The 14,818-nt window shown below is 49.5% G+C and overlaps 1 protein-coding gene across 4 annotated transcripts in view; it reads left to right on the top strand.

Annotated features, from left to right (window-relative positions):
* The window catches only part of ABTB3 (ankyrin repeat and BTB domain containing 3), a gene marked incomplete at its 5' end in the record, with an annotated part of 291,518 nt that overhangs the window by 234,370 nt on the left and 42,330 nt on the right, over positions 1–14,818 (top strand). For 3 of the 4 annotated variants that reach the window (XM_082740558.1, XM_082740560.1, XM_082740561.1), the window contains 3 exons: positions 8,703–8,868; positions 11,122–11,211; positions 13,165–13,266. In XM_082740558.1, the coding sequence (XP_082596684.1) occupies positions 8,703–8,868; positions 11,122–11,211; positions 13,165–13,266 (358 nt within the window). The remainder of the gene's footprint in view (positions 1–8,702; positions 8,869–11,121; positions 11,212–13,164; positions 13,267–14,818) is intronic. The other variant, XM_082740559.1, reaches the window with a different exon arrangement.

Here is a 14,818-nt window from a genome sequence, read left to right as displayed (position 1 = left end):
CTCTCACTAAGAAAAAGTTGGCCAGCGCTGCCCTAGTGCATTCGGCTCACCTGTGTGGTCAGCGCTGGGACATAGGCAGGTCTGCTTATCTGCTGGGGAGGGGGAGATGGGACTGTTATCCCAGGGCTAGAATATTCTTTTTAAGCAGATGACATAGACAGTGGTGTGCTGGTGAAAGTTCAGCGGGAGTCGTGGCTTGTGGTGTCTGCCGGCTCCCGTGGTGTAAATGCTTCCACAATGGCTGATTTCAGGCTGACAAGGAGATGTCGCCAACCCAGAATGGGGAAGATACACAGCACTGGCTTTCCCAGCCAGTCCGACCTGGCTCCCGCTCCCCAGCAGGACATGCAAGTTTCCTATGTCCCTTCTGCTCATGTGTGTTGGTGTGAACTTTAGCCAAATGGCTGTCACCGGCCACAAGGGGAAACAGAATTTCTAACGGGACAGCCACAAGCCGTGCCAAAAGTCAAAGAAGGCAGAAGATTCTGTGCCACTCTAAGAGGAGGGGTGGAGAACGCATGCTGGGAGACAGCACTCCTTGCCACACAGCTTTTCCCAGATGATCCTCTTGGCCATGAACAAGAGTTTGAGTGATGTAAGAGCAAAAACAGAGACACTCACGGGTTGTGATGGAGGAAAGGGGGGAAAGCTGGTGCCTAGGAGGGAATGGTTCATGAGCACCAGAAAACATGGGATCAACTCAGAGAATGTCCATGCTTGGAGGCCCCCAAGAACTTGACTAGCCCCACAGCCCCATTTTACGGAGGAGAAAAACTGATATTGTTGGAGGAGATGCGGTTTATCCAAGGTCACACAGCTGATGGGGGGTACAGCCACGACTTAAAACCACATTTATCTGAGCTTTTACCCTGGCCCTATTCCGCCTTACCAGTTGCTTTCAGAATGTTTCTTTAAAGGGCGCCATGTTCCTCTTGCCTGGCCAAGCTGAGACCCGGCCTCAGAATCCCCCACACCACACTCCAGCAGCCGTCCGAACGAATCCGAGTTCGTGCCTGAGATGAACCCTGTTTTGCATGCCTGGCTTGGGTGTTGTCTCAGAGCCAACACGTTGGCCCTTGTTCCTGAAGAGGTGCTGGGGGCGTTGACCGTCCGTGACGTTTCTGTTGCATTTCAGATGGCTGACCGATGTCTGCGTCTTCTAGAAAGTCATAGTCTCTGTGAGCATCACACATCCCACATTTCCTAGGCATGTGTCCCTATTCCACCAGGTCTCCAGAGTAGCCGGACAGGTTCATGTGCACAGTCTGCCTTGTTCCCCCACAAAACCCAAACGCATACGTCCTGTTCTCCCCATGTTAGAGATGGGGAGGCGGAAGCCCAGAGAGATTGGGGAGACCTGCCCTGGGTTATGCAGCCAGGAGCTGGGCTGTTTCGGGATATACATCATCAGTAGTTCTCTCTGCCACCCTTCAGCAAGCTTCCTGGGGTCCAGATAAATGAAATCAGCATCGTTGTCTCCTCGACATCATACATCTCTCTGGTATCCCACCAAGGAACATGAAAGGCCGGCTGTTGGGAGTCTCAATTAGGACTTAGAGTTGGGGTTAAGCTTCTCATTTTTCTTCTGGACCCCTCCGTTTTCCATTATGTGGTCACGACTGCAGCCAACAGCCTGCTTCGTGTCCTTCCCCATGCAGCCTGCGAGGGCAGGGCCAGGTCTGGCCAGCTCACTGCTGGTCCCAGCTCCTGATCTGGCCAGCTCACTGCTGGTCCCAGCTCCTGACCCTGACCTGCCTGCTGCTGGCGCTCAGGGAACAGTACATGGGAATGAATGAATCGTGGCATTTCCCCCAGCCGGGGTAGGATTGGAGGCAGAAGGAGCCAAGTGACTTGAAGGCAAGATAGTTAATTTCACTTGGTTGCTGCTTCCTCATCGGTAAGATGGGAATATGGGAGCCTGCCTTTTGGGGTTCCTGTGAGGGTCGAAGCAGGACATGAACATGGGCTCAGCAGTCAGACCAGTGAGGCTGAATGACAGCTCTGCCACCTATGAGCTGTGTGACCTCCGGCAAGTGACAGAAGCTCGTGCCTCAGTTTCTCCGTCTGTAAAATAAAGACAACAGTGGGATTATCTGGAGGATGAGATGAGCTCTTACATGGGATGTCTAGCACTGGGAAGGCTATCTGTAAATGCCATTGTTCGGATTGACTATAGTGTGTTAGGAAAACTGCAAATCTTTACTCTTTCTTTGACCACTGTTAAAAAAGGCAAGTAATGTGACTTGGGAACCATACTATAAAGCAGATCACAGGTCCTGGGGCCCAAGCACCAGAGGGGGACTGCACCCCCCACCCAGAGTCATCCCCACTGTGGGTAAACACCTCTGTGCCCCACGATCGCGGGCACTGGCATCTTCCATGAGAGCAGGGCAGAGTGGCTCCACCCCTCCCACTGCCCGCCTCCCCCACCCCTGCAGGCTGACCCCTGGCGGCTGCCTCTGGGATGGGCCTGGGAAGCTGCTCTGTCCCAGGCTGCCAGCCTGCTGGTAGACCAAGGTAGTGAGAAGCCATGGGAACAAGAGCAGAGAGCTCTTGCAAACAAGGCCCCGGTGAGGGCTGGGCTCCATGGCGGCTGGAAAGAGCTGTGGGGGCAAAGAGGGACCTGCCCTGGGACTGAAGAAGCGTGAGTGGGAGGGTAGGGAGTGGGGGACTTCCAGATGCCTCGTTAAATCCCGGGAAAGAGGACCTACAATCACAAAACAGTGTGCATAGACAAATACAAATAAGTATGCATTCTGTGTGCAGTTATCATCACACGCTGTGCTGAGTGGCTCCAAAGCTTTATTTCTTAATCCTCATCCCAGATAGAGGCGTAAGTCCCAGCGTTACCATCCCTGCTTTGCAGATCAGAAAAGAGAGGCTTAGACGGGTTAGTTTCCCTGCCCAAGGCAACAGGCTTGAAGCACGGGGCAGGGAGGGAAGGGGGTAGTGGTCTGAACTCAGGTCTAAAGCAGTAGGTTCTTCCTGTTCTGTGGGAGACAAGCTTTGCTGTCGAACACTCAGACCCATGCCTCAATTTCCTTGTCCAGAAAATGGGAATGATGATAACAATGCCTTCAAGGGGAAGTCAGTTGAAGTGGTAGGAATTGAGCGCTCGGTATGGTGGTTGGCACACAGAGAGCAAACAGTAAGGTCTGGCTTCTTTTTTACTGGTGAGGGCAGGTCATGGTTTTGGGGACTGTTTGGGCCTTTGAGGTTCAGATCCCAGAGTCATGCACAGAAGCCCAGGGATTGCCAGCACCTTGCTAAGAACTAGGCTGTACAGAGCACTTAGTGGAACAGACTCAGGAGCCAGACTGCCTGGGCTTAAATCCCGACTCCTACTTATTAGCTGTGTGACAACGAACAAGTTAATTAATCTCTCTGTGCCCCATTTTTCCCTGTCTGTAAATGTGATAACAATAAAGCCTTCCTCGTGGAGTTATTGTGAGAATTAAACATGTTAACACTTGCCAAAAGTTGTAATATGCCTGGTACGTGGTAAGAACGTGTATTTGTTAGGTCGGTAAGATATGTAAAAATATTAGGGTCTCCATGTTACACGTGAGAAAATGGAATGAGACCGAGTTACCTGTGCAAGGTTAGGTGCACAGCATAAGCACTTAGTGACAAACCCAGCTTGGCAGGCATCCAAGCCACACCCTTGGAGAGGGGCTGCTAGACTCATCGCTCAGGGAGCCTGGGAACTGCCTGGCACCTTCCAGCATCAATGGGGTCAGGATTGGTCCTGGGGTAGGAGAGAAAAGAGGGGCTGGGAGCCTGGCTGGGCAGCCCCCAGCATCCTGAGTGGCTCTGCTCTACCATTTCCTGCTTGTTGAAATGTTCCAGAAACTGTGCTTTCTTGGAGCCTGACCCCATCCCCCTCCCTTTCCAACCTCTGTCATCACTTACAGTTTGCTTGCAAAACCATGCTGAGGCCTGGCAGCTTTTCTGAGGGCCAGGGTCTCCCCACAGGGAAAAGGACTGCCTTTATTCTGGTGGAATTTCTTAGCTGCAGTGTCTCCTTTGAAACCTTAAGAAGCACGATTACTACAGTGTTCTTCAGTCTCCAAGTCTCTGTATTTGGTCCTTCCAAATACAGTGCGTTCTCTCCAGGCTACGCCTTGCCTTGTGATTTACCGTAACGATTATGATATGCGATCGTGAACACTTCATGAGAACTATGTGCAAAGCTCTGTACCTTGCTAAGCACCATACGTGGATTGTCTCATTTAACCCACATCCGAAATCCTAGGACGAAGGTGTTCCTACTAAACTCATTTTACGGAGGAGAAAGCTGAAAATCAGAGAGGTTAAGGAACCTGCCCCAAGATCACACAGCCGCTGAGTGGCAGAACTGGGAACCAGAGTTCATGCTCACAACTCCCATGCATGCTAGCTTTAAAAATGAATATATGAATAAAATGTGTCTGAGGCCTCAGCTGCTTGCCTGTGTCAGTGGGAGTTCATCAAGAGATCAGCAGAAAACATCACACCCCTCCCCAGTGCTACCTCCTTCCCAGGGGACCAAAGTCAACCCAATCGCTTGCTGTGTTGGGGCCTCCTTGGAAAACATCTTTCTGAAGTTACATTCTGGAAGGGGTAGACAATATCGAGGCAGTCTCTCGGGGCCAGGGCCCTTGAGAAATCAGAGAAATTGACTACTTCCATAGCTGACCTCTTACTTAAATTGATCAGATTTTTTATGGCGTCATTGAAAGCCACTGGAGGGGGAAACCACAGAGTTGATCCCCTTCTGGTGAAGCCCCAGGGGACTGGCCTCATAGATTTCTGCATAAATTAGTCCCACCCTTCGAGAGGTGCACGTATTTGCCAGGCCCCAAGGGGACCTATTGGTCTTCCGTGGCAGATCCTTCCAGGCCCTTCAGAAGGAGTAAATGGATCTCTGAGTCGTGTTTACAAGAGTGCTGCAGGAATTTCAATGTTGCAGAGGTAAATTTTCTAACAAACCAGGTTGAACAGAAAGCCACGTTTTCACAAGCCTTTACGGAAAATGTCTCTTACTTGCTTTAGCTGGTAACATTGAGTAATCACAACCATTACTCACTTTGTACGACTGAGGGATTCTTGAAAAACAGGGGTTTCCCGGGACCTGCTGTAGGGGAAGGGAGGGGAAAATGGGACAGGATGAGGCCAGAGAGGGAGACTAACCACAGGAGACTCTTCATCTCGGGAAATAAACTGAGGGTTGCTGGAGGGGAGGAGGGTGGGCAGGATGGGGGTGGCTGGGTGATGGACATTGGGGGAGGTACGGGCTATGCTGAGTGCTGTGAAGTGTGTAAGACTGATGAATCACAGACCTGTACCCTGGGGCAAATAATACACTGTATGTTAATTTAAAAAAGAAGAAGAAAAGGTAAGTGGTGCAGGGCTTCGCTCTCAAGCAAGACCGAATGCTTCAGACACACAAGAGGCACCACAGGACAGATGTGGTCCTGCCCCCAGGAGGCTGAAAACAAACCGTAAGATAGACAGACAGAAAGAATGGAATGCTGTAGTCACAGATTGTGAAAAGTGCTAAGAAAGGGGAGGAGGAAATTGGCCAGAGATGGGGTGTGGAAAGGCAGGAAAGGGGGGTACCCTCCTTAGAAGGCCTCCTTTGGACATGACATTGGGAGGGTGAGAAGGAGCCAGCCCCGCAAAGAGCCAGGAGAGGGAAGAGGGAGAATAAAGCCTGCGAGGCAGGAGAGATGCTGGCCAGTGGAGGGCGGCACCTGCTGAAGGACGCGGGGGTGGGGTGGGGGGCGCTCCACCCCTGCAGAGCCTGCGGGGCCAGGCCCCGGGAGCTGGATTCTAGTCTCAGTACAGGGGAAGGCATGGGAAGGTTTTAAGCGGAGGGACCACACAGTCTTATTTACAATTTAAGCTCACTCTCGCGTGAGAGACTGCTTTGAGCACCTGGGTGGCTCTGTCGGTTGAGTCTCGGACTCTTGATTTCGGCTCGGGTCCTGGTCTCAGGGGCCGGTGTTTGGAAGCCAGGCCACTGGAGAGCAGGGGATGGATTTGGAATTGGGGCGGCAAAATCATGAGCATGGGAGAAGGTTCTGGTCTGAGCATCTGGGAGCTCAGGGGTGCCATTCACAGAGGGACAGGATGACTGGGGGACAGGTTTGGGAAATTGGGGGGTGGTGGATGTGTTAAGAAAAAGTTGCAAAAAAAAAAAGAAAGAAAGAAAAAGTTGAATTCCAGACACCCCGTACTATATGGGCTCGTGCTTACCAGCTCTATGACGGGGGTAGGTTCCTCAGGTCTAGAAAGGGGCTCCTGAGAGCCCTTATTGTGGGCTTGTCGTGATGACTGTATGACTTCATATGCGGAAAGAGCTTAGATTTCAATAATAAGAACTCAGCGCGCATGTTAGCTTCCTATAATAACAATTATTATCATCATCACCATCTTAGCTACAGTAATTTCCTTGCCATTTGTCTCTTTGTAATTAAAATCAAGGGCCTCTGTAGCTGGAAAACACTTGTGGTGATGTTCTTGGAGTTACTGGCTTATGAGTCTGGGCTCTCAGGGAACATGGGGTGGGGGGTCTGTGTCTCCCTTCTCCTGGCCCCTATCGTGGTGCCTACACGCAGTGGGTGCTCAGTATACATTTCTCCAGTCATGTGGAATTCAACTTGACTCCAGGAAAAAAAAAAAAAAAATGCTTATTTGAGAGAGTCAGTCAAGCATGGAGGATAGCAGAAGGGACTTAGACATAAACAGGGGAGAGGAAACTGCAAATTCACGAACAATGACAATTTGTAGCATCTTTGCTCTCAAGCAGGAGGCCCTTGATTTCACAAATCAGCCTCTTCCGGGACTAGATACATGGTCTTCTAGAAGAAAAGTTTTCCCTACCTGCCACCCAGTCAAGGCTCCAGACATGGCCACACAACACATGCAGACCCCAACACTTCCCTCTCCAGAAGCCTCTATTTATGCCCCAGAACCTGGCCCTGTTGCACTCATCCTCTTTGCTCTGTCCTGTCCATTCGGCCTGGACCTTTTGGGGGGGGGGGGGAGAACTTAGATGCAGCCCATTGCCACACTGAGAATTTCCTCTCTTGCCCTGCAGATGCTGGTTGGGATCCATGGTCTTTCCTTGCGTTCTTTTCAAATCATGGCAGGTGGCTCTGCCTGCTCCCAAATTAAAAAAAAAAAAAAAAAAAAAAAAAAAAAAAATTCAAAAACAATTTAATTTCAATTTCAGAATTAAACAGCAAATAGCGTTCTAGTGTACTAGAACTTTTATTTGCTAAATCTGGCAACCCTCACTGTGAGAGTCCCCAATCCAGAGCACCATGCATCACGCCTTATGGCACAAATCCCATCGCATCTTGATGCTGAGACCAAGAGTCCCTCTGTCCTCCCCTCCCCCTCAACCACCTGTGGAGCTTCCCTGGCGAGTCCTCCAACAGTAGTGCGTGGTCTTGTCTCCCCTGCCTGCCGTGAAAAGGTCTTAATCCTGGAGTTCAGGGTCCTGGCCAGCTGTGGGTTTTCTTGGTCCCTCCCCGTGCTCATACAAATAGGCCCCTGGAGGCCTAACCCCACACCCAGCTCCTGAGGTGTGCCTGCGGACTACACCCCACATCCACACCAAGCTTTCAGACGCCTTGCTCCGGTTTCTATCCTCACTGCATCAGCGCCCCCTGGTGGCCGGAAGCAAACTCTTGCTGCCTCCTGTCCAGAACCCTACTATCTCCTACCCTGGGTTCCTAGTTCGGGGTGGCCTTCTCCCCACGCAGAGATGAATGATACATCACAAACCAAACCATGAGTCAAGCACATACCCACCCACCCCACCCACTTCCTGAGGCTCCCTTTGTGGTTCGCCCCTCAAGGCTCTCCCCCCAGGTCCTAGGCTTACTGATAAAGAGGAACCTCGGTGCCATAAACTTTCTGGAACAGTAGCCCCTCTCCTGTCCTCCAAAGATAAAAAAGAACATTGTTCCCTCACAGACTTAACCTCTTCTTATGCCACAAGGTGGCTTAGTTAGAAGCTGCAGTGGAAGGAGGCAATCTGAGCACCTGGCTCCTTTCCTCAGTTTCCACCCTCTGAATTAGCAAGGAGAGGAGATAGAAGGGGGTCTGCGACAGTGTCTCCTATAGGTTGCTGGCTGGGTGGTCCTGGGCAAGTCCTTTATCTGTATGCCTATCTCCATGGTTACAAGAGGGGTAATGATAGTCCTTGCCTTTTGGGGTTGTGCGGGGATTGAACAAACGAACTCACGTCAAGAGTTTAGCAGAGGGGCGCCTGGGTGGCTCAGTGGTTAAGCCGCTGCCTTGGGCTCAAGTCATGATCTCAGGGTCCTGGGATCGAGTCCCGCATCGGGCTCTCTGCTCAGCAGGGAGCCTGCTTCCCTCTCACTCTCTCTGCCTGCCTCTCTGTCTACTTGTGATCTCTGTCAAATAATTAAATAAAATCTTAAAAAAAAAAAAAGAGTTTAGCAGAGCACCTCGCCCGTAGCAAACAGTAAATATTCCCTCTGTCGTGTTTAGCACAGAGGAAGACAGACGAGCCCCGGTTACAAAGGACCAAGGATCAAGACATCCGTATTTTAACTGGAGCCTAGGAACGGGCCATTGACGTGGAAAATGCAAAGGATCCTTGGTTCTTTCTAGCTGTCCTGGTCCTCCAGGACCAGTTCCTGGGGAAGCCGCTGCAACCAACTGACCATCTCTCCCTTCCTTAGGGCCGACGATTGCTTTTGTGCTTCTCGGAAGCTGGACGCAGTGGCCATCGAAGCCAAGTTTAAGCAGGACCTGGGTTTCCGGATGCTGAACTGTGGGCGGACGGACCTGGTGAAGCAGGCAGTGTCTCTCCTGGGGCCCGATGGGATCAACACCATGAGCGAACAGGTACAGGGTCTGAGAGTCTGAGCGAACACCCCCCACCCCTCCAGCAGGTGCGCAGCCCCATGTCCCAAGATGGCTGCAGCAGCAGGCCCTGGACACACACAGACCCACACGCACGCACGCACGCACTCCCCCTGCTGGTGACTTAGGGTCACTTTTTAAATTTTATTTTATTTAGTTTTAGTTTTTAAAATATAAAAATATCCTTGTTCATCCTTATAGAAGTTGCACATGATCGTTGCAGCTGAAATGGAAAATAGAGAAAAATAGGCCTATTCCAGAAAGGAAATAATGCCATCACCCAGATAGCCGTCATTTATATTTAGCATGTGTCCTTCAAGTCCTTTTTTCAGCGTGGTTAAAATTAGTTCTCTGCCTGCCTGTCTGTTACTGCATCACAGAACAACTCCAGGAGTATTTTTACCAAACGTTGAGATACACAGAAGTCGTTCTGGAGAGCCCTAGGAGGCACCTCAGAGATCGGCAGCTGTCCCCCAGCCCCTGAAACTGAGGGGTGGTGAAAGGCTCATGTTTCTACCAGTCCGGAGACACCATGTGGTTGAAGATGTCACGGACAGAGAAAACAAACAGCGGTTTTCAACGTGAGCCCCAGATGGAGAGTCACAAGGGACAGATGGAGCTGTTTCTCATACGGACAGCTCATGCAGCAAGTCCCAGGGAAGGAACAGCAGCTAAGAATTTTCCTGGGCAGTGAGGAGTCCTAACACACACACACACACACACACACACTCTCTCTCTCTCTTATATTTTTTTAAAACAGGGAATTATAACATCTTGCCTTTCCCAATAATGTATATTAAAAGTACTTTGCAGTATCATTAAATATTTTATTAAATCACTTTTTTTTATTAAATCACTTTTAATGGCTACATGAAATGGTCATGTTATTTATTCAGTTTACCATCCTTGGTTGTTAAATATTTAGGTTGTTTCTAATTACTTACGTCAATAATGCTGAGTTAAACACACAAGTCTTTGTTCAAATCCCTGATTGTTTCATTAGGGAGGATTTTTTTTTTAACTGAAGTATAGTTGACACAGTGGTTTCAGGAGCACAAAATAATGATCCTACGATCCTGTATGTTATGCTATGCTCATCATTAGGGAAATTCTTAAAAGTGGAAATAGTGGCTCAAACACATCAACCTTTCTAGAGGTTCTCAGTCTCAAATTACCTTCCCAGAGACTTTGTTTCCTTATACACACCCTCCAACAATGTATGTGTTTCCCTATTAATCTTTTACTTACCTTGGGCGAGGATTTCACTGGAGCCTTACTGTCTTCTTTATTTAGAAGAGCTCTTTACATATTAGACATATAAACCTTTGTTATAATATGACAAATATGTCTCAATTTATTATCTGCCTTTCAATTTTGTTTATACTGTTCACAAATTTATGTCCTCAACACTGATGATTTTTGTTTATGATTTCTTCCATCACTTTTACACCTAAAAACAGATCCGATTAGATGTCTTTTGTGGTTTTAATTTTTTTTTATCTATATCTGTAGTCAAACTAGAAATTATTTTGGTGTATGGTGTGAGATAAGGCTCTAATTGGCATGTTTTTCCGAATAGCCACATTTACAGCACTATTTATTGCAAAATCTGTCCCTTTCTTCTATTGGCTATGGAACTTCAAAATTAGCAGGAGTCACAAGCAAATAGGGAATTCCTAAAAGCCATTCCTCATCCTCTTGCCTTTTGCTTGTAAATGATAATGTCAAACCACACGTCAGTGGTGGAGGCAAGCTCAGAGGCATCCAATTTCCCTCGACACTGACCAGCAGCTTATATAAAGCAAAGATGACACTTGTTTTATTGTGAAGAAGAAAATGTCAAGGAAACAGTGTTTATGAATTAGGTAGTTTGAACTGATGTTGCAGAATCCAGAAAGTTCCTAAGACCCTTAAGTTGAAATCAGCCACTTGTTTTAGTAAACACTCTTAGGTCTACTGTTCCTTAGGACAGATGAAAATACTCCAACTTAAGCAAAAATAATTGCCAAAAAGGGGGGGGGGGCAATTCATCTGCCCCCACTTTTTGCTTCCATTTTGGTTTTCAAAACATGGAGGTGTGTAACCTTGTGAGACCTAGGGCAGCACGTTTATTTTTTTAATGCTGGATTTTGAATACAGGCATAGCCACCTACACGCAGGTGAGAGTTTCCATTTGTTGAGTGACACAGCCACCGTGTAAACCCTCTCCGTTCTCTGGTTTTTAACCCGCTGCAGGGCATGACCCCCCTGATGTACGCCTGCGTCCGTGGGGACGAGGCTATGGTTCAGATGCTGCTGGATGCTGGAGCTGATCTGAATGTCGAGGTGAGGGGGCAGTGGCCATCCCCAGAGGTGGGAAATGAGCAGGGGGCGGGGGTGCTTTTTCTCCCAAGAGCCACCACTGAGGGTGCTCAGTTCAGCAAAATAGGTCAGACCAGCTGGTGGATTTCCTCCCAGCGCAAGGCCCCAGCCCAGCCACACTCCAAGGGGCTGCGGGCATATACATTTCATTTTAAAACAACCAGCGGAGCTACAGGGAACACCGGCTTTCCTTTGCTTCAGCCAGACTGAGTCTGATTCTTACTGCTGATCCATTCCTTTGGGGATTGGGTGAGAGAGTGCTCTCCTGAGCCATTAGCCCTTTCTGCCTAATACAGAGCTGATCCGTGGACCCCAGAGGTGTCACTCCCCCAGATCTTCCATCCTCCCTACCAAATCCTGATTGGCTCGCCCATTGGCCAAGCGGAAGCCCCAAGTCTTAAAGCCAATCGCAAAGCTTCCTAGAGGCAGTGCGATGTGTATAGTGGAAAGCACACCCCACGGGCTTTAGAATTTGACACTCAGGCTCAAATTCAGAAACTCCAGTCTTAGCAACTTGCTTTTGTGCTTGGGCGGGTGGCGTAACCGTTTGGAGCCCCCGTGCCCCCATCCACAGCAGGGAGAGCAGCATCACACACATCTCAGGGTTGCTGGAAGAATTAAATACGAAGGGTACCTAGCCTAAGTTTGGGACTCAGTTAATACCGGTTTCACCCCTCCCCAACACACCATGAGGCTTGTAATAGGTGAATTCACGCTTTTTGACCGTGTTCTATCCTGTCTGTCTGTCTGGCAGCCATCTCTTGGCAGCCCCAGAGGCTGGAAAGGTTGGCACGCTGCGATCCCAGCTCAGCAGCCCTATGAAGCCTTGTTAGTTCAATATCAGATGTTCTCATAGTCTTACTACCGGGCTTTTTTTTTTTTTTTAATTAGTAATTTTGATATTCCTCTGAGGAAAACAGGCAGTAGACACAGTTTTGCCTCCAGACCATTTTAGCTATTACAAGTTTCAAGTATTGGGGACTTTCTTGCCTGCTACGAATCCCCCAGCACCGTGCAGACCCCTGCACGGGCTCCTGATCTTTGGGTCCTTGGTGAGCTTCTCTGGTCCTCTCTGGCCCATCCCATGGCTCCCAGCTCAAGGCCTCCCCTCCCCCACCCCCCTGGCAGGTGATTAGTGAACTCAGCTGCTCTGAATGAAACAGGCATCATGGCTAGATGGCCCCAGGGGTGTTCCGGAGAAAAGCCATGTGTGGGCACCAGTCCTGCAGATTCCCAGCCTTCAGCTGCCCTGCTGCCTCTCGTTTGGCCTAGGGTATTTTGAGGCCCCATATTGAAAGACTGAGGTCAGGTTGCTCACCCACAGTGTGTCCAGGAAGGGCCTGTGCCCAAGTTTCCAGCAGCATCAGGGTCCTTGTCTCCCAGGAAGCCAGCCAAAGAGTGAAATGAGGACAGGTCAGGAGAGCTGTGACCAGATGGGACTGTCATTCCATCCGATGGGTGGTGACCACCCCTGGCTTGAGAGGTTGAGGCAGAATTCACCTTGCCTGAGGTTTGCTGCTGCTGAGAATTTCCCCTAAAGGTGTGGGTGTCCTGGTCCAGCATCTCCTGCTCTCTGCCATGCCTTGGCCCTCTGAAGCACCACCCTTCCTTAAGCAGAAAGAGGGGGCCGGCTGGGGAGCTGGCTCATGGTAGCTGCCATCACAGCTTCTCCAAGGCACCTTGGAGGTCCTTGGAGGAGGTCCATCAGCCATCAGGCAGGTGAGAAGCAAGAAGGAGTCCTTCTGATGCACGGAGGACTTAAAGTCGCCAGCCCGCTATCACCAACATTTCCCCAGGCGCTCCCAGGATGCCCTTCTGTACATCTCTAGCCCACGTGCCCAGCCACAGATAGGTCAGATTTGCTAGTCGAAATACTGTCAAGGTCACATTTTGAAAATAACTTCAATTTGTTTATAGGTTGTCAGTACTCCTCATAAATATCCATCCGTCCACCCCGAGACCCGCCATTGGACGGCTCTGACTTTTGCTGTGTTGCATGGACATATTCCTGTAGTTCAGGTATTAATGGATTTCCCTATCCACGTCTGACCTTTAATTTTACCTCCTCCATTATGCAAATCTGTACCTCTCCCGGCATGCACATCCCCTAAGGGATTCATATTGGTTAATTGCAACAAAGTATAGCACATTCATATCATATAAACACAAATATCATATGTAATGATCTATATGGCCTGGCTTTAACCAATATGAAATGATCACAGACCCACACGCAGCCTCACACACACGAGTGGCACACGGACAAAGCTGTTCCTGGTTGCTCGGGGGTGGGGCCTGAGCTGTGATGTTGTGGATTTGCTCATTTTGCTTGTCATAATGTGAACATAAGATTTGACTGGTGTGAGACCTTAGAACATCCCCTTAGGTGTGACCCTGGTGTTTTGTAGAGTATAGTGGTTTCTAACCAACCAGTGGAAAGAAGCATGCCCAAGTCACCAAGGGAGTGGTTCTAAAGGACACTTACTGGGACACTCCTTAATGAGAATCTGATCTCAGAGGTCTAGAGTAGGGCCTTTGCACTTGCACGGGCCTTCTGAAACAGCCCCCCCATCCCAGGTATGGAGAGATGTCCTCATTCAAGGTCCTCTGGGCATTTAAGTTGTATTGCTTGAACTCTTTGTTTGTTGTACAGTTGGTGTTCAAGGACGAGCCATTCCAGCACATTCTAGATCTTAAACTTGGTCTTCAGTGCTTCTGGGAAAAAAAAAAAAATCAGCATCCAGGTCCATTACCCCTCCTGACCTCATAGAGCTGAGCTTTGGGTACATCAGAAACACTTGCTTTTATGTCATCTAAGACTCTTAGAGGTCTGCAGGGCAGGAAAGAGTGTTCCAGGGACCACTAGGCAATGCTGGAGATCCACAGGAATCTTTAGTTGTTTCCTCGGTCATGGGACTCCTTCAGACAGATCCAAAGTCATGTTCTAGGAGGCGGAGTGTAGGACATGTCACACTGAGAGCTGACTTCTGCCTGTAGAATGTCATGCCCAGTTCACTCCTGGGTGAGGGATATAGGAAAGAAGGGACCAGGGGGGTGGCCTAGTGGATACAAATGCCTTCCCTTAAAGTGCAGGAGCATCCTCAAGCCTTGAAATCAGGAGGAGGAGCAGCGGCAACCAAGCAAAGCCAAACAGAAGTCAGGCCACCTCTCCCCTGCGGGTACACAAGGCAAGGAAAGCCCTCAGCAGCCCTCTCCCAGCTGTGCCCTCAGGGAGCCCCGGATAGGGAGTAAAGAAGGCGGATTGCTCCCCCTCTTTTTCCAATAGCAGTGTTGAGAACGCATTCACTGTGAGCGAGATCCAGCATGGACAGCCGCCCTCTCTAAGAAGCCCAGTATCTTTGGGAATGCATAGAACAGAGTAAACTCCTTGAAGCTCACTCTGCCACTTAATTAATTGATCTAGCTGGCCAGGAAACTTGCTCAGCTGTCCTCAGAGCTACCCAGAGTGTTCTAGAAGGGACTCATGGCCCTGGCTGGCCCAGATGGTCCCCAAAGTCCTTCGGAACTCAAGATTCTGTGTTTCTAAGAGACCACACTAATGCTTTCCGAG

Source organism: Mustela nivalis (genome assembly GCF_964662115.1).
Source record: "Mustela nivalis genome assembly, chromosome: 7".
Taxonomy (NCBI): Eukaryota; Metazoa; Chordata; class Mammalia; order Carnivora; family Mustelidae; genus Mustela; species Mustela nivalis.
Note: the sequence above shows the minus strand (reverse complement) of the source record. Positions and strands in the feature narration are given on the sequence as shown.